Raw genomic sequence first — 25,638 nt, 5'->3', positions numbered from 1 at the left:
GCAATGGCTACTTTCTTATTACCACTGTTCTGCTAAAGTTTAGATTAAAACCAATGGTTGTTTTATTTTAAAAAATCAGGGAGCTTATTCACCAAACTCTTTTTTTTTGCATAAGTTTGGTGTAAGTTCAAAGCTGCGAAAGTCGTTCTCACGAAACTTGTACAGCTGCGTTTTAAAAAAACTTTCGTGAGTTTTTACGTAAGCTCAGCCCTAAAGTATCAGTATTCACCAAACTGAAATGGTACTCATCAAACTTTTTAGAAACTTGCTCATCTCAATTTAAGCAAGAAAAGTTACGCTTTGCTATGAGCTGCCTTAACTTTGGCGAAACTTTAAAATCACTAAATAATAAGAATGGCGTTATATGATGATGGATATGTAGTTCTATTGTCAGTTATATTATTAAGGATCTTAGCATATATAAAGTATATATATATTATTACAAGGGTTAACAATAATCATACATATTAACAAAAAATAACTGCATCAAAATGATATAACATCTTATAATGATATAATATTATTATTATTATTATTATTATTATTATTATTATTATTATTATTATTATTGTTATTATTATTATTATTATTATTATTATTATTATTATTATTATTATTATTATTATTATTATTATTATTATTATTATTATTATTATTATTATTATTATTATTATTAAATATATGTTCTTCTTCACAAATTTTTTGTAAAAAGGTGTCTTACTAAGTATTACAATCATAGTTCATATCGTTGTTTTTTTTTAAATTACGAAAACTTGTTTTATTAAAAAAAAATCAACTCGGTTATTTTTTTTTGCGAAAGTTTTTGCATAAGCTCAGCGCAACTCATGCGCAACCGTAACTTTACTGAATTGCTGCGAAATATTGTTGAATACCAAATAGTTACATGAACGTAAGGTTTCCGTAACCTTAGTTAAGCTGTACAAAAGTTACGAAAGTTTGGTGAATACGCACTTGATATATGCGGTTTTCTGCTTTTACTAAAGTATAACTACGTTTCGTTATCGAAAACGTAGACGCCTGCTTTTATAAATATTGTATTGTAAATGAACAAAATTGCAGCCTCAACAAGTTGTTGTACATTCAGCAAAACTACCCTAAGGTCAAGATTAAAAGATAGCTCCTAGCCAGTCTGGATGAAAAAGAAGGTTTGTTTGAAAAGGCTTCTACCAAGGATTCCAGGATTCAGCTGCTTCAAGTCAAGGACCTCCTACCTCGGTTCTTGAACCAGTGGTTGAAATTGATGACTAACTTAAATTGGCTTATTGCCTAAGTGGTGTCATTGGCATACTTCTCTGCTTAAAGTTTATAAAATTTAGCATTTGATGATTTAAAGATTTCAAGAAAACAAATCTTTGAGATAAAATTTTAATTTTTATTCTTTTTCTTAAATCAAATCACAACTCACAACCTTTAAGATGTTTAACACGTTAACTTAACAATTTTTCAAGTAAAAGAAAATGTTCTTTTAGTTTTTATTTAGTTCTTTTTAGTTTTTTGCTTCAGCTTAAATCTTGAATAAGTTAAAAAATCAAATTACGAAAAAAGTTTTATTTATTTAAGGTGGAAAACCCCTCAGAAATATGAAATTTTTTAAAAAAAATATTATTTTCTTGTTTTGTGCAAAATTTATCAGAGATTCACAATCTGAAAACCATTTTTGAAAATTCGCTATAGATCTTCATTAAAATAGATTTTTTTTAACCCCAGTATTTTAGGCTTCCTTAACAACCGCCATAACAACGGTACTATTTTTTACCTTTACTAAAAAATAGTCCAAAATCCTATTTTTTTATATGAAAAATATATCTTATCAAGTAAGTGGTATTTTCCATTGTTCAAAACAACTTTAGTATAAAAACAGTTACTGGAAAGCTCATAAATATATCATAAATCTTCCACAATGGCTAAGGCTTGCAGAGTTAAACAAAGAGCTAAAAATAATAAAAGGAAAAAAATATTTAATGTAAAAAAGAACTTAGTTGTAAATAATGTTAATATGGCTGTAAATATGGAATCGAATATTGTAGATATGAGCATAAACGTTATTACAAGTGTTGAAGATGTAAATGTAAATATGGAGAAACCAGTTGATTTTAACTTTATTAATTCTGATGAATTATGTGCTTCTGCTAGAAAAATAAAAAAAGTTTCGTCATCAAGACCAAAGTCATCTAGTAATATAATTACTGGATACTATTTCAGAGATTTAGAAATACTAAGTTCTGTAGTTTCTACCCTTAGATGTCCAGAATGTATGTCATCAAAGTTATTCCTCTCTGAAAATGAAAACAAGAGAAAAGGTCTAGCATCTTGTCTTTATGTTAACTGCTGTGCATGTGACTATTCAAGAGAACTTTACACCTCAACATTGAATATACAAAAAAATTTTGATATTAATACCAGGGCTGTATATGCTATAAGATAATGTGGTCAAGGCTATTCTGGATTCTCAAGATTTGTCTCATTAATGGACATGCCTAAACCAATGACTGCTAATAATTATAATAAAATTGTTATAAAACTAACTAATACAGTAAAATCTGTAGCTGAAGACACTATGATGGATGCTGCTCAAGAATTAAAAGACTTGAAGAGTAATCTTATTTTAAATTCTTTTCCAGACCATGTGTCCAATGTTATTGATGTTGCAGTATCATGTGATGGCACATTTAACATTCATTGACAAGCTAGTGTTTTAGTTTTAGAAAAAATGAATTTAAGACCTGGAAAGCATTTGTTAGAAGGATTTAGAAAAATTAATCAAAACCGATTATACTTAGCCATATATAAAAACACAGAACGAGCAAAGAAACACAGACAAGTAATTCGTGGAAAAAAGAAGAGTCGATATGACAAATTTCTTAATAAAGAGCAAAACCCATATCAAACTGGTGCATTTTAAGATTTAACTTTTTTTTATTATATAGAGATTTGCATATTTATTTATACTATTTTGAAATTTTTTATGTTAGCATTTTTAAAAGCTGTTTTTCTCAGATGAAGAGTTTATAAGACGCCGGCCAGCATATCTAAATAACTAAAAGTGGTGTTAAGCTAAAATTTTAAGTATGAATTTGTTTGATTGTCTTCTGTGATTTAAACATGACAGATTTTTTTAAAAATTGAATCCAGTCCTTAAATCGGTCAACAAAGTCATAAAATTCGGTCAAATTTTTTACACGTACTTCGGTCCAATATTTTACCCTATTAAAAATTATTATGAAAAATCTGCTTCGTTCATATCACAGAACTACCTTGTTAGAACAAGTATGCAAAAAAGATTTTGTTAAAATTGTGTACATCTTTAGATATGTTGGCCGGGGTCTTTCAATATTTTGGTGTTTTTGGCACCTGCTACAGCTACCATTTTACCCAAAAAATTTTTTTTGTTTTTTTCAGTTAATTTTGTGATTTACTTTATGTATATGAAGTTAAATTTATAAAATATTGATATTTACTCAAAAAAAATTTTTCAGGGGTTTTCCACCTTAAACTAAATGGTGCATTAGTCAGTAAATTTATTACAATTAGCTAGATTTTTATAAAAATAAATTTTTTGGTCGGAAAAAGTAAAAAAAATATCATTTAATATCGTTATTTGTTGTATTTACGTTATGAATTAATAATGTTTTTGTAAGTCAACAGTAAATGCCGAAACTGTCGCATTTTTTTGGAAACGATATTATCGTTACATATTGAAGCAGGCGATATGCACAAGCCAATATCGTATCGCGTCGTAACAAAAAAGTTTCGATACGCAGATGCTTATTGAAAATCATAATATAAAATCCAAGTTGACAGAATGAAAGAAAAAAAAAACAAACAAAAAACAAAAAAACATCAAGCCAAAATGTAAGAAATTTTCACAGATTTAAACAATAACCAAATAATGATAAAGAAAATATTATTTGAATAATATCTTTTTTTCAATCGCTGGTTTTTTTGAGCGACAGATCTACCATGAAAAAATGTCTCCTAAAAAATGCGACGAGACATGTCTCATAAAAACCTTAAAACTTCCTCCAAAAAAAATGTTTTGCTTGATAGAAACCACCAAGTCCATGACCACTTATGATCATTTGACGTAGGAGACCTCTAACCAGATCATAAAGTTTAAATAAAACCCTATCAAAATCTTTTTGTTACTAATGATCTAAAATATTTTCTTTAAAACATACGTATTATTAGAAAACAAAACCAGTACAAAAATATTCTAGAGATACGATTACTACTTCAAAGAACTGATCTCCTAACCATGAATCAAAAATGTTTATCCAAGATGCAGATGTATACCACAATGCAAGATCCAATCTTAGATTGGATTTTACTACGTCTTTTTGTTTGGATTAAATGGCAGATCACCTGATCTATTTACAATACTAATAATTCATATTAATGTAATAATATGTTTAAAAAAAATCTTTTTTATTCTTAGTTTACAAAATATTTAAGTCTATAGCATTTAAATATAAAAGTTAATTATTAACATTTAAATAATAGCATTCATGTAAAAAGATTTGCAGAAAATTTAAGGGTGGGCTTATAATTTCATTAGGGTTGTGCTGGTATATTAGGAGAAAAAATTGTTCATGGGTTGTTCTATAATTTGTTTTAAGCTAAAATGTCATAAAAACTAAAAACTTCAAATGAACCCATAAGTGGAAAAGATGAAAATATTTTAACATTATTCGTATCAACAACAGAAAAATAATTTGACAAAAACTTTTCGAAAAATAAAAAAAAAAGAAAGTTGTTTCGAAGAATATAATTACAATTACTAACGATACTTAGTTTTCAAAAACATAATTTAATAAATCAACATTTCATTTTAAATTAAATTTATATTTAAGCAAAAGTTCTTAGCATAAATGCAAGCCGGCTCCTTTATATCTTGCTCCTGCAAAAAGTAAAAAAACGAAATAGGTTCAAGCGATCTCGTGTTTTTTATAAAGATATTTGATTGAACAAAACTATTTAAACTCTTACTCTTGATGCTTTGCAAAAATGATGCATATGTCTCATTTCCTGTAACTGCTCCAGATTGACATGGATTTGTTCTAACAGTTCGAACAGTAAAACAGTCACCATTATTGTTAGATGGTCCCACAACATCAATTTCAATTACATGACATGTAAGGCTGAAAGAGTAAGGATGCAACATTAAAAAAATGGTTTAGCCCCTAAATTGATAAAATTAAATAATTAAGTGAGCTTTGTTTACGTTGTATCTGCTACCAAGCATCCTTGTACTTTATCAAAGCCAAGATTTGAAGCAGCAATAGCTGCACATGCCATCGTGTTTACATTTGAAGGAGCTAATGGACATAGATCACGAACTGGTCCTAAAACAACATCATAACAACTATGAAAAAAGAAAAAGGTGCAAAATGCTTTTCCAAAAATTTAAAAAACAAAAAACACATTGCATACCATCATACAATGTTAAAGTTTCTGTAGACATTGCTTTTAGCTTCTCTGCCAACTCACCCTGTAGTTTAAATGAGGAGGGATGCTTTTTCATGGTGACTTTTAATGTCTGAATCCAAAACATTTACATTTTCAGATCTTACCACAGTTTAAATAAAACAAATGCTCCATTTAAAAACATACACTTTATTGTAAGTAAACAATTTTATATACTTCTCTGTTTCACTCTTTTTTGTTAAAAGTCTTTGAAAAAGAGTTTAGCAAAATTGCATCTTGATGTTTTGTAACATCAATACCAATCTTCAATCTTCTGCAATAATCAATACAGATACATTTAAATTCACAACATAACTTTTTAAATAATTCCTTTTCTAATTCCTAACAAAACCTTTATCTTTTATTCAGCAATCGACACAAAACGTGGCAAACATTATACATCAACCATTGCTTTTAAGAGAAAGCTAGCCTTACTCTACCAAACACTTTGTGAGGGACATTTAAAGTCTGAGTCATGCCATACAAAACAATTAGTTAAACAAAGTATAGTTATAGCTCATTTATTGCATAAATATTTAACATTATTATAGAATGTAGGAATCTATACTGAATATAGATTAATTGAAAATACTGTATTAAAAACCTTTAAAGATCCTTGTAATGCCATCTTTTGAATATCTTCACCTCCCCAAAAAGCACCAGCAGGTACATATAGTCCATTTTTCATAGCAGCTGAACATAATTGAATCTCTAAATCTTTATTTGCCAATGCTGTTGGAGAACCAATCTTTAACAAAATACTTAAGATAACAGGTTTTATTGTAATTATAACTAAATAATCTAAATTTTGCCAAAAAAACTTGAGGCTTCAAAATAAAAAAAACTCATCGTAGCAGGTTGCTGCTGACTATAAACGGAAAATAGGAAAAAAAAAAAGAGAAGGTATTTAAGCGTCCTTTTGGAAATGAATCTTTAAAGAAGCAATCAAATTGCTTAGCCTAGAACACTGCATCCAGCAAATTTTTAAAGTACCAACAATAATAATATTGAATTTTATTTATAAAAGGGATTTACTTCTCCATCAAATATTCTGTCAGATCAACTGGTTGTTCTATTTTTAAAAAACTTACACTATTTAAGGCCTAATTCCCAAAAATGCACTTGTTTTAGCCTTATTACAAATAATTCATGCTTGATTAGAATTTTAATTTATTTGAGATTGCTTTTTTTCTATTGCATGATCCTCACTTGCTTGTATAACTGTTGAAGCAAAACCCTTGTAAAACTTGGGTATAACAGTTTAAAAAAAAAGGCTGATAGAGCTGGACAAATCTCAAGATGTCAGCATTTATTTTAAGCCATCTTAAGTTTGACCAAATAAAAAGTTATCCGGTAATGGGGGTGGGGTGGTGGGGTTATTGGTGGTAGTTTAACAGAATAAATCTCTAATCCTTTCTTTATTCAGACAGAAAAAAAACCCTGTTACAAAAGAGTTACTGAGAATTAAATGAACTACATCCTTGCTTTATATTTATTGAATTAACTTGTATTCTTTCAACAAATACTGAATTTTGCAGCCAACTTAGATAAAATGAAACAAAAAAAAAAAAAAAGAAAAGAAATTCTACCATAAAAATAACCTGAATATAATGTTATCTGGCTGCAGAAAAACATGACACTCTCTAAATTGATTTTTCTGGGTTTATCTTTTTTAGATTAAATATTCTTTTACAATTCTAGTAAAATATGAAAACATTATTGTAACACGTTTTTATTTGGGTTTTCAGACAATAAAAAAAGAAAGATTTTAAATGGTGTTTACAGGAGATTAAATTAGTAGATACTCCTTTTCCCTCACTAAAGCACCGTTTTTAAAAAAAATTATTTATATACTAGTTGTTGACCAATAAGTAAATTTTTAAATTTGTTCTGGATTTTCTCTTGTCTTAGGCTTAAAGATTCGACTAAAGTGATACTTTATCTTAATGAAAGTTTCTTCGGTTGATTTTTTACTCATTACACATTTCTTTCTTGTATTAATCTAGAGACCACAAAATCTAAAAAAAGCTATACTGGCTTCTATCTAGTCCAAACAATAAAGGTTTTAGATTTATTGATTTCTGCAAAACATTGCTAAAAATTTCAATTACATAAATAACAATTCTCATTTAGTTTTGATTTAAAAAGTTTCATTAAAAAAAAAATCTATTAAAAAGTCAATTTTTTTACATTTGTTCTAAACAGTGCAAAGTCTTAATATTTAGATCAGTAGAAAGATAGGATTATAATTAGAGGATAATTAAAATAATTAAATAATTAAAAAGGATTTAATCATTAAAATTTTAAAGTACTTATATAAACCATTTAATAAATAAAAAAAACAACTTAATATTCAATATAATCATTTTTAATTGCTAATAGTTTATCTATTGAGTTAAAAATGGTAAATTAGAAACAAAAAAATAACTTAGTTCTTTAGGCATTTGAAATATCAAAAAAATAATTTTACCATAAAATCACACTTGCTGAGAAACTTTGTCCCAAACTCCTCAGTTATTGAAAGGTGTGCAACTTCAACAATTAAATCAACATTTCTGTTAATGTAGACAAGTTTTTATAGTTCACAATAATAATTTGTGTCACATAAAATAGTTACATCAATTGTTTTTCTTAACTTCAACTGCTACCACTTTATTTTAATGATGAAACAACTTATGTTGATCTTCTTTTATGCTATCTCCTCTTACTTTAATGCCAGAAACTTTTACAAGAAGAAATTTTTACACAAAATAATATTCTGCTAAGTTTAAATTAATCAGTTATAAAATTCTGTTTAAATTTAAATTTGTGCTTTAAGTTTAATACTACTTAAAGTTAAATTTTACTAAATTTCATGGTAAGCTAAAAAAATTTCTTCCCACAAAAGTTTTTGACATTAAAGTAATTTTAAACTTTAAGACATAACCAAAGTCTTCTTGAGTGCAGAACAGAACTTTTTCATGTTAAAAAAAATTTTTTTACGAGTATTTTCTGTCATTTGAAACATCTTCCATAACTACACATGCATAGAAAAATGTAAACAAGCTACACACAAATAAATTCTTTTTTTAAGTACAAATGTGTTTAAAATACCTTTCAGAAAATTGCTTCAAATCAAGTAAAACTTCATTTTCTGGCAAGCCAGAAAGCTTGTCAACGCTTCTGTTCCAAACAAAAGCTATATCTAAACCATGATCATGAGCCTTTATTTCCTTGTATATATATTGACCTAAGGTTGATAATAAAAAACTAATAAAAACCAATGTACCATTATAGTTATGATAAATTCTTTTTTTAAATCATCATGAGCAGTATAAATATTTTTAGTGCTCATGATGGCTTAAAAAAAGCCATCATGAGCAGTATAAATATATTTATACTGCTCTTAAGTAGAATGTACATGCTTAAGCTGCTAAGAATTGTCCATAGTCAAAGAGTTGCCCTACCTATTTGTCCAAACCCTACAATTCCAACTTTTCGTCTTTCTGTTAATAGCTCCATCTCAATAAAAGTAATTGAGTATTTATGTACATACATATATAAACAATTCATATAGTATGCATGCATATATACATACATGAATACACACATTACATACATTACATATATTACACAGATACATACATAGATCTATAAAATACATCTTATGCTACCACAATGGCTTTACAGAAATTAGATACTATAGGTATTTTGTGGTTATAGTTATCTTAACTAGAACAAATTAATACATTCTCTTGCTTTACACTAGTGATTAATTCAAAAATATTCTGATTACAAGTATATGTACTGATTTTTTTTACTAATTATAGATGATATCAATTTCATTGCGCTTTTTTCCCACCACGTGGATAAAATGTTGTTATTTAAATAAGCCTCGCTTAACTGATCAATTTTTCATGTAAGCACGTTCGACTAAAATTTCATGGCCAATTTTTTTAAATAAAAAATATTGTATAAAGTGTTTTAAGCTGTGTTAACGATACTTACGAACATTAATAATAAAAGTTAAAACAATATACTTGCATTATAAAGTCCATTAAAATCTTTCAAAGCTGAAATTTATTTTCCTAATATTTCAACTTCAGATTTTTCTTAAAAGTCAACTGTGGACGAATAGTGGCACTTTTCTTTTTGACATGCAACGCGAGGAGTAAAGATCACATCGATCTTCCATTAACTAGATCAATTAGTATCCTCTGGAGTTGTAATCAGAGTGCACGATGTCACGTTTTTTTCGAGCTGGTAGTTCTGAAAGTGAATCTGAAGAAAGTGAAGAGGAAGAAGTTCAAAGGCCCAAAACAAACGCACCGGCCAGGTATTATTATGTAAAAATAAAATCGTAGCAATTTTTATATAAGTTAGTATAATTTTGAAGGTAAAACTCATTTGTATTGTTGCTGTTGTGCTGTAAATTAAAATGTAATTGTTCTTGTATTAGTTATAAATATTTAGACTCTGATAACATAGATTTATAGATCTTGATAAGTAGTTTAATATTTATTAAATAATATACATATTCACTGCCATAGCATTAAATAAAATGCTACATTAAATGCTATACTTCTGATATATGGCTAAAAGTAAGATACTATAGAGAGCATTTAAATCTTTGATACTGGAACACTTCCTTTGACTCTTTAATTGAATTATTATTTTTGTTGCCTAATTTTGGTGGCTTCTTCTCTTTCTATTATAAATCTCCCCATTCTACTCAAAGGAGTCCACAAGCAACAAGAACAGGTAAAGGAGATTTATAAGAATATGTAGCTATTTTTTATCTTTAGAACCTGCTGCTTTTTCTATAACTTTATGTTTATCAAAAATAACACCAGTAATAAAGTATTAACAAATTGACCAAGTTGTGAGCCAAATATGATAACTTGATATAAGTGTAAACCTAAAGGTATAAATTTTGAAATCCTATAAACTTTGATAATCTGCACAACTAACAAGTTCAAGAAATCCTGTTTTTTAAATTTTCTATAATTATCTTTTTGTTTAGAGCATATCAGCTCAGTGATGATGAAGAAGATGCAAAGCGTGTAGTACGGAGTGCTAAAGATAAAAAGTTAGTTTGTCATTAAAATTATTCTTAAATTTTAGGCATTGCAATTTCTTCTAATTACATATCAAATAATTCAATTTCTTAGCTGATATATGTGTTCTTAACTGAAATGCGTTCCTATAGTTTCTAATACAGAAATCATGTAAATAGATACTTTTAGGCTATTATACCAACAATGGCTAGGTTTGTAAATCTTTATTCAAAATAGTTAAATTGAGGAATATGATTTTAATAAAAACTGATCAGGAATTATATATTTTTAGGTTTGAGGTACTTCAAGTTTCATTAAAAAGTATGCGAAATAGTATGAAAATCAATGATGTTGTTAAAATACAAACAGGTCTGCACTTCATTTTAGTTGTTGCTATGTTAGTATGATGGCTCATTTGCAATATCTTGAAGAGAATGTTTTCTTGGATTTGTTTTTCTTTTTTTTTTTTAGAGTATGAGAATTTAACTAAAGGCTATGAAAAATCAAAAACTATTGTTCAAAAAGAAGGCATCCCAAATTTTTTTATCAAAGGGCTTGCAGATTTGGAAGACTTCATCCAGCAGGTAATTACATTTTTGTGTAGCATAACAATTTTTTCTCAAAAATATTTACATAAATTTCAAATACAAATATATACTTTTTGGTTAAAAAAACATTCTTACAATAATTTGTTGTATGTTGGGAGCTGCCAGCATAGTTGGCAAACCCAATTAAATTTATAAAAATAATAACTTAGAATCTGCTCTTAAAAATAAAAAAAAAAACATTTTTTTTTTTTTTGGGCAAAATTACATAATTGAGTTATTTGCTCAAAATGCATCCATACACTATGACTGGAATCTCTTTCCAGAATTAATAATCTAAGACTTAAAAAGACCTAGTAATCAGATGTAATAGCCTAAGTTACACGCTTTTTTATTTTTAAAACTGTACATGATTACTTAGCTATTAAGTAATGTTTAAATAGCATAAGAACAAGGAGTTGGGCATGTTATTTTCTAGTTTCTGTTTTTATTCCTTTAGTATCTGTCCTTGATATTATTTATATCCTTAAATACCCTATATACACATGAGGGTAAATTAGGATGAAAATAAAGATATGCACTGATGTAAGTTTTGTTATGCATGTAATGTGTAAGCATAGCTTGTTTTTTCTCTAGTGCAATATAAATATCCATTTGCAACTCACAGAAAAATTCATGTATGTTCTTGTGATACTTATAATGGAGATATTTAACAATTCTTTAACAAAATCTTCTAGGAAATTATGAAGCAAAAAACTTTTTTCTTAAATCAAAATTAGTTGTAAAAATTCTAAAGAAACAATAGTTTTATAAAATGAATTATAAACTGCAAGCAATATCATTGAAGTAAAAATCAACTTACTAGTTTTAAATTGCACTTCTTTGCTGACAGAATATCCTGAGAATGTTATTCAAAATCAATTTCAAAGTTTATTTGATTGGTTGTTTTTGAATAAAAAAAAACTTTGACTACAAATTTTTCATCAAAGTAGTTGCAACTTTTAAATTTTGATTTAAAAAACTTAAAACAGTTTTTAATTTATAAAACAACATACTTTTTTTCTTAAACATTTAGTTTGCACTAAAAAATTTTCCAGGAGTTAGTTTCCTAATACTTAAGCATAGCTCCTTAATATTCAGTGCAAAATAAATATCCATTTGCAACTCACATAATATTTCTGTATGTTCTTGTGGTACTTATAATGGAGATATTTAACATGAAAAATGTCACAAAAAAGCTCATTGTTTACACTTTTTATTTAATCAGATGAAAATAAGAATGAATCTATGCAGTCATTATGTAACAGGGTCATTTTGACCATTTTTTGTCCTTTATTACTTTTTACTCTTTGAAGATATGTTGTATGTTTATTATATAATTGTTATAAATGTGTATTTTAGCAATGGGAAGATACAGAAGGCAGAAAAAAACTATCCAAACTTAATGCAAAGGTTTTTTTTATATTTAATTCATAATTTATATTATATTTTTATGTTATTTCAAGTAATTACTATTCTATTTTTATTGCTAAGGTCTTATAAGTTTCTATTGTTATATATTTGTGTATGGTTATTCCATTTAAAAGTGATACAGGCATTTAACCTATGCCCTCAGATTTTTTTGAAATTTAAACCATGAATACATTTTTTCTTATTCCTAATAAGATACATCTCATTAAGAATAAGAAAAAAGGTTAAGTTTAAAATCATTTCCCAAATGCTCTGAAGTTATAACATTTTCAAGTTTGGGCTAAAGTTGTCCCTATTTTATTCATATGGATATTGTTCTCTGATAAAAAATTTGATCTTTAATAGAGTTGAATATTTTTATTCAACGGTTTTGAACTCAAAATAGTCTGAAGATTTTTATAGAAGAAATGCCAGACTTTCAGCAGAAAAATTTTTGTCTTATTTAGATTTTATTTAATTGTAAGAAAATAAAATGTGCTTCAAATATTACTTAAATCATCCTTGAAAATCTTTGTTTATCTCTGTAAACCTTTGTCTATCTTTGTTTTCAAGAATAGTGTCACACTCTTCTCAACTACTAAAAGTTGTTGTAAATGCATAAAAAGTATTTGGATATAATAATATTTGTTAATTATAAGTTTTTAAAGGATCATTAAAAAGCATTTCAATAAGATTTGTTTAAAATCAAAGTCTATAAATTTTTCAGGCTCTTGCTTCTTTACGACAAAAAGTGAAAAAATTTAATCGTGATTTTGAAGAAAAAATAGCTGATTACAGAATGGTAATTCATAGTTAACATTTTTCAATTCAATCAAATTCAATATTTATCAATTCAATCAATTCAATATTTTTCAGTAATAGTGTTTAAACCAAATTTTTCAAAATACTTTATTTTTATGCAGGATCCTAGTAAGTATGAAGAGGTGGAGGAAGAAGAGGAGGAGGAGAAAGATGAGGATGAAGTAGACCAAGAATCAGGTAAAAATGCTTTTTAAAAGTTAAATGATAAAAATAATTTTTGAAAAATACTACTCCCAGTTTTCTATTTAAAAAGCGAACTTCTCAGCATCCTTCATGGTGTGTTTTTTCTGTAAGATTGATAACAGTCAACCTCCCATCTGTGCTTTATTTTAACTATTTGCTAAATATGGGACTAAAATTTGACTAACTTGACTTAACTTTTGTTTTTTTAAATCTATTTCTGTGATAGAATAGCTATAAGAATTACAGAAGACCTTTACAATTCATTCTAATCCAAGCATTTTCAGGTTTTTAAATATGATACTTGCTACTGTAGCTTTCCGATTTTTATAATGTAGAAAAACATACACATCTGTTCAATATAATAAATCCACAACTAAAAATTTCTTCAACAAAAAGCTATTAAAAATTTTGCTTCATAAACATTTTCTGAACAATACTTTTTATTTCTATTTATTTTGGGAAAATAAATTTGCTTTTTTAAATATAGCCTTGCAAACAAAGAGCAGTTTTTGTTACTGTGAATGATTATAGATGTAAAATTTTAAAAATTTTTAAGAAAAAAGTTGTAAGCTGTTAGACGTTAGATGGGTTTAGGAAATATTTTAAGTGAGAATGGCAATTATTTCTACACACTTTGTTTTGTGACAAGGACAACAATATTTTGAAATTTTCCTGTTTTGAAGATAGGTATAGTGCTTAGTAAACTTAGAGAAGATTAAAGAACATTCCAGTTATACAATGGTATAAGTAATGAAGCATTAAATCAACTAGTTTAATTTAGTTCCATCTGCCTAAGTGGATACATATCTGCTTTTTTATAACTTTGGCTATAGATTTTGTTATGTTGGAAGTCGATTGATCAAGACAATATCAGCAGGAATCTGATAGTTTTTTCTATGGTGAAACCTTTAAAGTATATTTTGGCATTTCTGTTGTTAATAAAGTCTGAAAAAATTATAGATGTGTTAGATGGTATTCTCTACGATTTTGTTAGATCAAGGTTTAAAGAAATATATTTGAAAAATATTTAAATTAAAAAATTAATCAGAACTTTAATTAATCAGAACTTCACTAATTAATCAGAACTTCACTAATTCCAATGCTAATGCTTTTAAGTCAAGATTTTATATGAAAAGTGTTTCATTTGAAATAGGTAAAATTGGTAAATTTCAAATTATTACTCAAAATACTAAAGGAATAGTTGGGAATAATTGGAATTTTGCATATTATTAAACCATAAACAATTACAAAATTTGGAGTTTGTTATCCCAAAACAAAGCTTCACTTACGATGTGAAAAAATATATTAAAAAAGTCATAATGATTTTTAAATTTGTATCATAAATTTAAAAACTCATAATGATTCACAAAAAATGCTTTTAAAAAAATTTAGTTTAAAGCATTTTTTGATTCGCAAATTTTATTAAACCAATTGTCAGTATTCATATAGTTTACATCATGCACTGTTTGAAGATTTGCTACACAGTTAATGTGTAAACATGACTTCTTTATAAACAGTGCAAAAGGAAGTTCCATTTGCAACTCACAATGCATTCTTGTATGTTCTTGTGATACTTATAATGGAGATATAAGTTATCCTAAAAGTGTTCATCGAAAACATTGTCTCAAAAAGATTGAATTCTTAAGAAAAAATTGTCAAAAAAAATCACAAAAACCTTTCCAAATAATGGCCTCCAACATCTGCCCCTCTTGTCGTAACTATTCTAATTTTTAGATAAAGTTTATGTAAAAGGATGGAGCTTTTTGAAGATAAGTATTGATAATGAAAATATTGCTTATTTCATTTTAAATGCTTATCACCACTACTACAGACATTTTTAAGCTTCCTAGATTATGATAAATACCTTAAAACTTTTCTGCTTGTCTTAGGAACAATTTTTTTTGGAGCTCTACCTATAAGATCAATATTAGAAATAGTTTATATTCTAATACAGAGTTGATTGATTGGTTATAATACCAAAACATTTCTGACATAGAAGTTTGGAACTTAGTCTTCCACCATTTTTAACAGTGCAATATTCTTAAAAATGTTTCTGAGAGCTGGTATTTGGTTCTCATCTTAATATTTATTTAGGGCTATTAGGCCATTGTGACTAGTGTGTGGCCTGTTCTTAAAACGAAAAGTGTGTCCCCCTAAGTTTGAAATTAGAACAAAACACTAGTTGCAGATTATATATTATAATTAGTCTCTAGATATAATGGAAATTTTTATATGTAGAATATGCATAGTGATTTCATGTTTTGATGTAATTGTTAGCGTTTTTAAGTCTATTCTGAGAGGAGTAACATTTTCCTTCAAAACCATGTAGCAAAAAATATAATTTCAAATTTTATGTGCTGTAAATTAAAAAATAAAAATGATAGATAACTTAAAAGTGTTAAAAATATAAGACAAGGGTCAGCTAACTTTGGTCTGCAGGCCAGATTGTAATCTGAACTGAAAATGTGTGGTAATTGTATCTATAGGTATAATTACTGCAATTACTTATTGAAAAAAAGTCTTTAAAAATATTCTTAATTTGAAATATACTTTGATACTGAAATAAATATATTCTCTTTTTTCTTCTCACAGATTCTGAAGAAGATTTGCCAAAGAAAAAAACTGAACCCACTAAACCTGTAAGATATTTATCATAAAAATGGGATTTTCATATTGTATATTTTATGTCTATTATCACCTATTTGAACAATAAGAAAATTTTTTTCAGTAACAAAATTATCATTAAAACAATAAATATTGAGCAATGACAAAAATAGTGGACCTTTAAAAAAGATCATAACTTCCTTAAATATTTTTAAAAATTTTAATTAAAAAACTGTTAAGATAATATATTTATTTTTAATCTAGTCATATCTAATTGTTTAGCCTCGTGATGAAGATGATGATAGTGATGATTTCTTTGGAACGGATTCAGATGACTCCAGCTCTGATGATGAACTTCCAGAGGGTGGTCGTCGACAATGGGGTGCATGGATGTTTTTGAAAGATGCATCCTCTAAAGATGATAAAAAGAAGGAAAAACGACAAAAGAAGGAACGCACAAAAGAAACAAGAGTTCTTCAAGATGAAGGATGGACAGAAGTTTTAAAATCATCAGAGAAAATGAAAATGCTCTTTCCTAAAGATACTGAAATTAATCATCAAGTTATTTTAAAAAAATTTCATGAAATTCTGGCTGTGAGAGGCAAGAAGGGGACAGATCGTACAGAACAAGTTGATTATTTTGTACAACTTAAGTCAATAAGTGAACAGCATAATCTTGGTCCAGCCCTTTGTTTGAAGCTTCTATTTAACATTGCATCAGCAATAGTTGACTCTTCTATGGGAACAGATGTTGCACTTAAACCAGATATGTGGAATAGGTTAGTATGGAGTTCAAGTTTATGTCATCATTCATAATAAATGGTTTATGAAATACATAAATCAGAGAAATAAAAGTTTTATCATAATTAACATATGTAATCAAATGTTAATTATGATAAATATATATTATGTTAAATTATGATAAATAATTATGATAAACATATATTATGTTAAAGTATAATAAATAATTATGATAAATATATATTGATATATTATCATAATATAATATTGATTTTTGTTCAGGATTCTATTATCATGTATTCTACTTTTAGACTTCTTGATACTGTTAGAGAGATTTACAACCTAATATCTGCCAACCCTAATATCCTCTTTAATCAATCTGAATATGAAAATATTGAGGTATATTTTTGTTTAAATTATTTACAATTGTTTTGTATAACATGTTTTTGTTTTTTATAACCTAGTTAAAATTAATTTATGGCTATAAAATCATTAGAGATGATCTTTTATACCAGGAATCTCATTTCTGAATAATCTAAATTTTCTTAAACCATAGAAGTTTTTTACTATAAGTTTTTGTAAGTTTGTTACAATTTTTACTTTAATGCTTTGTATTATTTAAGATTTTAAGTTATACCAGTGATATTTTCTTTAATTTTCTAGGATAAGTCCCAACAATATCAACTTCAAGAAGATCCTATAACTTTGCTAGAGAGACTTGATAATGAATTTACAAAAATACTTCAAAATTGTGATGGGCATTCAACAGAATATATTCAAAAGTAAGTTCACTATTATCAAAAAAGGATAACATTTCAAAAATACTTTGGAGTTAATATAAATCATACTAGGGGATCTCTACAGTAATTTTTTTGCATCAAAGTCTCTGTTTGTTTTAGGCTAAAGGATGAAATTGAAATTGTTTCTCTTATCGATCAAGTCATCCAGCACTATGAGAAAAACTTTCCTTCACCTGAAATATTGAGTCGTATATATTTGCTTAGGATTGAACACACTTATTTCAAAGTAGACTTAAAGCAGTTGATGGAAATTCAATCACAAATAAAGCTAATTGAGGTAAAGCGAGTAAATGAAGAACAAGGTGGCCATGTTGAAAATGAGAAAAATGAAAATGTTAAAGACAGTGAAAGAGTTACAATAGAAGAGTCCAAAGACGATTATGATTCTTCGATTATGTCACGAATGTGTAAATATATTTACTCAAATGGTTCTGATAGAATTAGAACTCGTGCGATGCTTTGCCATATTTTTCATCATGCAAAACACAACCGTTGGTTTGAAGCTCGAGATTTGATGTTAATCTCTCATTTACAAGAAAATATACATCATTCTGATATACCGACTCAGGTTCATTTTATTTCTATTAGTGTTTGTTATGTTTATAAGTTAAAGTTACTACAAAAAAAGTGCATAAACCAAGTATAAAAATGTAGGCAACTATGGTTTGGTTAAATGGCAATCTGAAAACAATTTTTTTAATATTTTTTGCCTCAAATATTTTTTGGATGATTTAAAAAAATTTAGATATTATACAATCGCACCATGGTCCAGCTCGGGTTGTGTGCATTCCGTCACGGAATGATTAAAGATGCTCACAATGCTTTACAAGACATCCAATCCACTGGTAGAGCAAAAGAAATGCTTGCTCAAGGTTTAATGAATCTTAAGAATATGGAGCGTACACCAGAACAAGAAAAAATTGAAAAACGAAGAATGGTACATGCATTTCTATTTTTAATGGGAAATATCAGAATCATTTAAAATTTTCTTACTAAGCAAATACATTTTGTAGTAGTTTATGGTGGCCTTTTGACTTTTCTAGATGCCTTTTCACATGCATGTAAACTTGGAACTAATTGAATGTGTTTTTCTAACATCAGCTATGTTGCTTGAAATTCCCAATATGGCTGGTAAGTTTGTTTTGTTATTATTTTACTTTAATTTTAATTTTAAGTTTAATAAGTTTAATTTCTTTTGTGTTAATATTAAAGTAGATTTATAAAATTTTAGATTATAGCATTGACTATTGTTGTTTGATAACTATAAATTTAATGGTTTTATGATTCTTTTAAAAAAGTCTAGCATTTTTGTTTTTAAAAATTTTTTAATAACATGGACTTAAGTTTCTTTTTAAGTTTTTCATATTTTGTTTTATAATTTTTTTTTTTTTTTTTAAAGCAAATGAATATGTTTATAAAAGAAGGCCAATAAGTAAGAGTTTCCAAAACCAGTTGCGTCACAGTGAAAAGCAGGCTTTAGTAGGTGAGTATATTGTACAATAAAGTTTTAAATAATTTATAGTTTGATTTAAGTTTCATACATGTCATTTACTTTTCTTTCTTTTTAAACTTATTTAAAGGACCACCTGAAAGTATGCGTGAACATATTGTGGCTGCTTCAAAAGCCATGAAAGCTGGCGATTGGAAAAAGTGTAGAGATAATATTCTGGCTGTGTCTTGCTGGGAACTATTTCCTAACTCTGATGCTGTTAAAAGCATGATAACCAGGTTAAATATGTAACTTCTTAAAAAAACATGCTTTGTGGGGGGTTTGTTTACATTGTGGGGAGTTTAATTACATTGAGATTCGTGTCTTAAATAACAAAATTTGAGAAATGATTTTTTTAAACAGTCATATCTTCTTTTAATATTTAGATGATAGAATAAATATTTAAACAACTAACCTTATATTTTATGGCCTATTTTAGAAAAATTCAAGAGGAAAGTCTTCGCACGTATTTATTTACGTATAACAAGGTTTATGATTCAATAAGGTCACACTTTATAAAAGTTTTATTTTAAAGGTTTTATTAAACTTTTGTGTTATATAAAAATAAAGATATTTATGATTTAATTACTTCTGTTGTAGCATGCACAATCTGGCTATAAATATATAAAGATATTTATGATTTAACTACTTCTATTGTAGCATGCACAATCTGGCTATAAATATATAAAGATATTTATGATTTAATTACTTCTGTTGTTGCATGCACAGTCTAGCTATAAAAATATAAAGATATTTATGATTTAATTACTTCTGTTGTTGCATGCACAGTCTAGCTATAAAAATATAAAGATATTTATGATTTAATTACTTATATTGTAGCATGCACAGTCTAGCTGAAATGTTTGACCTCCCTCCTTCAGTTGTTCACAGTACAATTAGTAAAATGATTATCAATGAAGAATTGCAGGTAATAAATTATGCAACATATACTTCTGTAGGTCTATCTCATTTCCTCTAATGTTTGATATTTATCAACTCACTGTAAAATAACAACTAATGCAAAATTTAGTTTTAACGAATCAAAAAATAATTTTGTAGGCATCTTGGGACGAGCCAACTGAAACTCTTGTTCTACATCATGGCGCAGAACCAACTTATCTGCAAAGCTTAACCTTGCAGTTATCAGATAAGGTAGTTAATAATGTTGTTTTATAACCTTTTTTTTGATAATCTTTTCTCCAGTTTTTTAGGATTCACGTTTAAACTCTCTTTAGTTAAACACACTAGTGGAGCATCATGAAAGGATACTCGATTTCAAATATGGCCCTATCTTTAATAAAGATGTACGAAAACCGGATAATCGCAAAACAAGAAACGATAGTAAGTTAAGCTCTACTCAGGCATCTGAAATGTATCCTCGGAAAATTCTGGCACAGAAAAGTTTTTAAATGTTAAAAATGATGTTTGTGTTTTAAAAATAAAAATAACAGCTCCTCTCTTGTTGCATTTCTTAGAGATATTGAGATATTTTTGTTTGTTGAGCAATTAAGCGCTTAACTATTTAAAATAAATTATTTTTAAAGGTTTTTTTTTGTTGTTTTGTTTTTGTTAAGGTTACTGTCTTTATTCCATTGCTCAAAAATGTTTTCACGATTTCCCAAACGATTTCATAATTTTCTTTTTCTTATTTTACGTCTACAAAAAGTTCTTCATCTGTTTTTAAGTAATAAGTTCTTTATTTCATCAATGGATGGGCTTCTTTTTTTTTTTAATTTATTTCATCATTTTCACATTATGCGGAGCTAATACAGCTTTTAAATACTATTTACATTTTTGTCTTACGCTTTTATCTCTCTAGAATATTACTTTACGCTAATGTTTGTTATGTAAAAATTCCTTATACTGAAGCTGGGACTCAAAAGAAGGAAAAAGTTATTCGACTATTTATAAGAATATTAAATGCTGAATAATTGGTAATAAATAATATATTAATAAATAAATACTAAATAAAATTACTTCTAGATGATTTTCTGAAGAATTCTGGATGGTTGTCTTAAAATGTGAAGTTCTTGGCTAAAATAAATTGTGTAACTATTTATGATGGGCTTTTTTCAATAAGATCTTCATATTTCGAGACTCAATTTTCATAAAAAAAAAAATCAGTACCTTATTTATGTACGTTTTTGTCAAAAAGAAGGAAATATTTTGTAAGCTAAATGTAATTGTAAAGCTGGTATGGGAGGATGCTGCAAGCATGTTGCTGCAGTATTATTACAGTTAAATGGATATAAACAGTTAAATTTAAACTCTGTACCATTTAATAAACCATGCACAGAAGTGTTACAGCAATCACATGTTCCTGCTGAAGGAAAAAACTCAGAACCAATTAAGCTTTCTAAAGTTTCCTTTGAAAAGAGTGATTTAGAAAGGGATCTAAACAACTCACGAAAGGGTTTTTTAAAAAACGAAACATATTTATTTGACTTTTTTAATTACATTAAGAGAAAAAAAACGAATGTCTATCACTAAATATCTTTAATCAAAGTTAGTATATAAAAAAAAAATTTAAGGGGGATACACCCCCAAAAAATTTCAAAAATTCAAAAAAAAAATTTTTAACTGTTTTAGATACATTAGTGGCTATGTCTAAAAATTACTCTAAGTATCAAAATTTTGCATTTTTGAAATAGTAACAATGCCTTTTTTCAAAAAATATAAATTTACGTCTTGTAGTACACCTCAATAAATGACTTCTTATGCAATGAAAACTTAGATAAAATTCGCAACTAAAAATCTTATTTGGGTTCTTGTTAGATTTAAAGAGCTTCTTGTTAGATTTATAAAACTATTAGTAAGAAAAATTAGTTTTCAAGTTTAGTTTCAGCTCAATTTTTATCACAAGAGAAATAAATTTTTTAAAAGTTTTTTAACATGGTAAAAGAAGATAGAGTTAAAGCAAGAACAAAACGAGCAGTAAAAAGAAAAAGGATTTTTAATGGAAAGGTGTTACGTGGCAGTGAAATTTTAAATAATTTAAATCACCTTTTAAATGATAATATTGAATCTTTTGTTGATAAACAAAAAGACATCTTCAAAACGTCGACTTCTTCTTTTCGCGAGCTTCAACCTATTTTGAACTTAACACCACAAAAGAATGCTTATGTCCAAAACAAAGATGTGATAGGTTATAGAATAATTGACTGTTCTATTTTGTCAGATGCTGTATCGGTTTTAAGTTGCCCCACTTGCTTTCAAACAACTTTAGCAATAACTAAAAACATTAGCAAAAAGCGAGGACTTGCATGTGAACTTTCAATTTTTTGTTCAAAATGTAAATATCAAAATAACTTTTATACTTCTAAATTATTAAATCAAAAAGGAATCTTTGATATAAACACACGTACAATATACACAATGAGAACTCTTGGAATAGGATATTCTGGAATTCAAAAATTTACGACCCTTATGAACATGCCAAAACCAATGACGTCGAAAAACTATGATAAACTTGTTTTGAAAATAGCTAATATTACAGAGGAAGTTGCACAGGAAACAATGGCTGATGCTGTAGCTGAATTAAGACAAAATTGTCAAAATGAAGATGAGATTTTAGATATTGGTGTATCGTGTGATGGGACATGGCAGCGTAGGGGATTTTCCTCATTAAATGGTGTGGTTGCTGCACTCTCATTAGACAGTGGAAAAGTTATAGATGTTGAGGTAATGAGTCGTTTTTGCAGAGGGTGCTCTTTAAATCAAAACCTTGCTAAGAGAAATCCTACTGCTTATGCCAAGTGGAAAAATTTACATATTTGTAAAATGAACTTCATTGGTTCTGCAAGTGGAATGGAATGCGAAGGGGCCAGTCGCATTTTCCACCGATCAATTCAAAAACATAAACTAAAATATGTTAACTTTTTGGGTGATGGAGATAGTAAAAGCTACAATATAGTCAAAGATGTTTATCCTGACACTCAAGTAACTAAATTGGAATGTGTTGGGCACTATCAGAAGCGTGTTGGAACCCGACTTCGAAAATTGAAAAAAAAAGTGAGAGGACTAGGTGGTCGTGGAAGATTGACAGATGCAACAATTGATCGATTGCAAAATTTTTTTGGTATAGCAATTAGACAAAATACTGGTGATATAGTTGCCATGAAATCATCAGCACTTGCAACTCTTTTTCATGTGGCATCGTCGAAAGATAACAACTGGCACTACCCACATTGTCCAACGGGTGCAAGTAGTTGGTGTAAATTCAACAGAGACAAAGTAAATAAAACCAATACCTACAAGCCAGGCCCTGGCCTTCCTTTAGAGGTTGTATACAAGATCAGACCTGTTTTTGAGGACCTCACTAAAGATGATGAGCTTAAAAAACGTCTTCATGGCAAAACACTAAATGCGAATGAGTCCTTTAATGGAAAAATTTGGAATCGTATACCAAAAACAAAATTTGTCACCATTACAGTGCTAAAGTTTAGTGTCTACGACGCTGTAGCTAATTTTAATATTGGGATGAAATCGTCAATCCTAATTTATGAAAAACTTAACATGATTCCTGGCTATTATACAATAAACAAAATCAAACGCTATAAACAAAATCCACCTTAAACGGTCAATCGAGAAAAGCGTCGTCAAAATTTAAGGGCTAAAAAATTGAAGAAAAGTGATAAAACCTTAGAAAATGAAGGCAAATTTTATGAAAAAGGAGGTTTTTAATTTAAATTAGACTCTTATATGTAATATTTAGTATGTTTGGAGATTTTTTATTTAATAATTTTACATTTTTAGCGTTTTCTCAGTTTGAGGTTTTTCAATATGCCGGCCAATGTTGCAAGAGTACCGCTTAAGCTTTTTGTCTCAAATTTTCAGCATATCTTCCTTTTAATAAGCCCTGTGTTTTAAATGGAACAGAATTTCAAGAAAAAAACCAGAATAGCTGTTTTACCTTTTAAAAAATTGCCCTTTTTTATAATACCATTTTTGTCGGACATGTAATCAGACCCAGATTTTTTTTTTCCAAATCTGTTCCATTTAAAACACTCAAGCACCTATTCTAAATGCAATACCAAAGTTTCACTTTGCCTTTCTTAATAGTTTTTGCTGAATCTTGGCCGGCGCAAATCATATTTTCTGTTTATTTTAGGGGTTTTTTGGGGTATATGCAACAATCGTTGACCAAAAAAAAAAAAAATGTAAATTTTTTGTTTTCATTATATTGTATGTTAGATTACTTAAAAAGTTTTCTTCTATTGTCTATATTTAAATTTGGGGGATAATCCCCCTTAAAAAAAGCTGCTCATAAGTTTAGCACACCTGGGATTTAAGTTTGCTTTAATAGCAAGATCAATAAAGAATATGTCCACCTTAGTTCTTTATGCATAGTTCACATCTTCTTTTAATTGAATCAAAAAGTTTTTGGCAATAATCAGTTGATAAGCTGTCGAACGACTCTTTCAAACTTTCCCTAAGATGTTCAGTTGATGTTACGGGAGTTTTAGTAAGTTTGCGGTCCAGTACAGTCCATATATTTTCGATTGGATTAAGGTCAGGTGATCTAACTGGCCACTGAAGTACCTTAATGTTGTTCTCTTGAAACCAAATAGTCACCGTTTTCATCTTGTTGAAACTGCCACTCCGACTCATTGCTAAAAAAATGTCTCTAGTTGGGATTAAATGATTTTCAAGCGTTTCGATATATTTATGTTGATCCATACGACCATCGTATAAGTAGTAGAGACCTGGGCCGTCATAAGTGATGCAACCCCATAAGCCTACCGAACCTCCACCACCTTGTAGTCGTGGCACAATGAAGCGACTACGAAACATCTCATTATAGTGTCTTCGGATAATCACTCTGTTCTTTCGGTTAATAACTATAAAGTTGGATTCGTCACTGAATATTATTCTTCTTAGTTCATAATTAGTCATTTTCAAAACAGCTCTACAAAGTTTGATACATTTTAACCGATCAGTTGGTTTAAGCAGTGGTTTTCTGGCAGCAACTTAGCAACAAAGTTTTCGATCAAGCAATCTTCTACTTACAGTTTGTCTTGAGATATGATTTTTTAGAGCCAAGTTCATTTCTTGTGCAATCTCTTTGGCTTAGTATATAGGGTTTTTTCTTGCAATTCTATAGATACTATTATCATCGGTGATACTTGTTATTCTTGGTCGTCCAGATCAGTTTTTGTCTGCAGTAGTACCAGTTTTTTCAAATTTCTGAATTGTTCTGAGTACACATGAACCAGATCAGACTTAAGAGTTCGAGCAATTTCAGAACTGTTGAAACCACCAAGATGTAGTCCTACAATACGCTGTTTTTTTTCAGAGCTAATTGATTTTTTTTCCCATCTTATTGGTCAAATTATGGACAAAATTTAAGCGAAAAATACCAAGTTTATTTCAAATGAGGTTATACATATTATGTATATCTTAGAAGCTTTTGTTCAGTTATAGTCTAAAAATGGATAGTTAAATTTACTTTTTAGTAAAAATTTGACGTCAAAAAGTAAAGAGCG

General features: G+C 28.0%; 3 protein-coding genes and 1 pseudogene across 6 annotated transcripts; 3 read left to right on the top strand and 1 right to left on the bottom strand.

Moving 5' to 3' along the window:
* The first annotated feature begins 1,591 nt into the window (after positions 1-1,591).
* LOC145183149 (uncharacterized) lies at positions 1,592-3,153 on the top strand (annotated as a pseudogene).
* A 1,523-nt stretch (positions 3,154-4,676) lies between these two features.
* LOC145193857 (aspartate dehydrogenase domain-containing protein-like) lies at positions 4,677-9,336 on the bottom strand. Of its 4 annotated transcripts, none has more exons than XM_090069698.1 (9): positions 8,931-9,336; positions 8,578-8,713; positions 7,955-8,039; positions 7,430-7,486; positions 6,089-6,235; positions 5,452-5,557; positions 5,243-5,363; positions 5,008-5,159; positions 4,677-4,918 (listed from the first exon to the last, which is right to left on the bottom strand). In XM_090069698.1, exons 1-9 carry the CDS (start codon positions 9,082-9,084, stop codon positions 4,881-4,883), a joined length of 996 nt encoding a protein of 331 aa, XP_089925824.1. In that variant the 5' UTR covers positions 9,085-9,336; the 3' UTR covers positions 4,677-4,880. The 4 variants fall into 4 exon arrangements, with proteins under 4 accessions (XP_089925824.1, XP_089925825.1, XP_089925826.1 ...); XM_090069699.1 differs by having other exon boundaries at positions 5,452-5,509; XM_090069700.1 differs by lacking the exon at positions 7,430-7,486 and having other exon boundaries at positions 6,089-6,232.
* A 221-nt stretch (positions 9,337-9,557) lies between these two features.
* Positions 9,558-20,610, top strand: LOC145193858 (eukaryotic translation initiation factor 3 subunit C-like). The gene is made up of 20 exons (XM_090068311.1): positions 9,558-9,799; positions 10,487-10,552; positions 10,813-10,889; positions 10,992-11,104; positions 12,467-12,517; positions 13,242-13,316; positions 13,438-13,513; positions 16,112-16,158; positions 16,406-16,902; positions 17,176-17,263; positions 17,528-17,646; positions 17,764-18,232; positions 18,410-18,601; positions 18,708-18,795; positions 19,064-19,147; positions 19,245-19,392; positions 19,593-19,658; positions 19,994-20,081; positions 20,213-20,305; positions 20,389-20,610. The coding sequence occupies exons 1-20, from the start codon at positions 9,705-9,707 to the stop codon at positions 20,560-20,562; spliced, it is 2,706 nt and encodes a 901-aa protein (XP_089924437.1). The 5' UTR covers positions 9,558-9,704; the 3' UTR covers positions 20,563-20,610.
* A 1,302-nt stretch (positions 20,611-21,912) lies between these two features.
* Positions 21,913-24,358, top strand: LOC149881457 (uncharacterized). Its single transcript, XM_090069807.1, has one exon. The coding sequence runs from the start codon at positions 22,046-22,048 to the stop codon at positions 23,726-23,728; it is 1,683 nt and encodes a 560-aa protein (XP_089925933.1). The 5' UTR covers positions 21,913-22,045; the 3' UTR covers positions 23,729-24,358.
* Positions 24,359-25,638: the final 1,280 nt, after the last annotated feature.

This window comes from Hydra viridissima, unplaced genomic scaffold, assembly GCF_058129835.1.
Source record: "Hydra viridissima isolate aposymbiotic clone 2 unplaced genomic scaffold, HvirCarnegie_v1 scaffold_12, whole genome shotgun sequence".
NCBI lineage: Eukaryota > Metazoa > Cnidaria > Hydrozoa > Anthoathecata > Hydridae > Hydra > Hydra viridissima.
The sequence above is the reverse complement of the archived record's forward strand: the minus strand, read 5'-3'. Positions and strand labels throughout refer to the sequence as shown.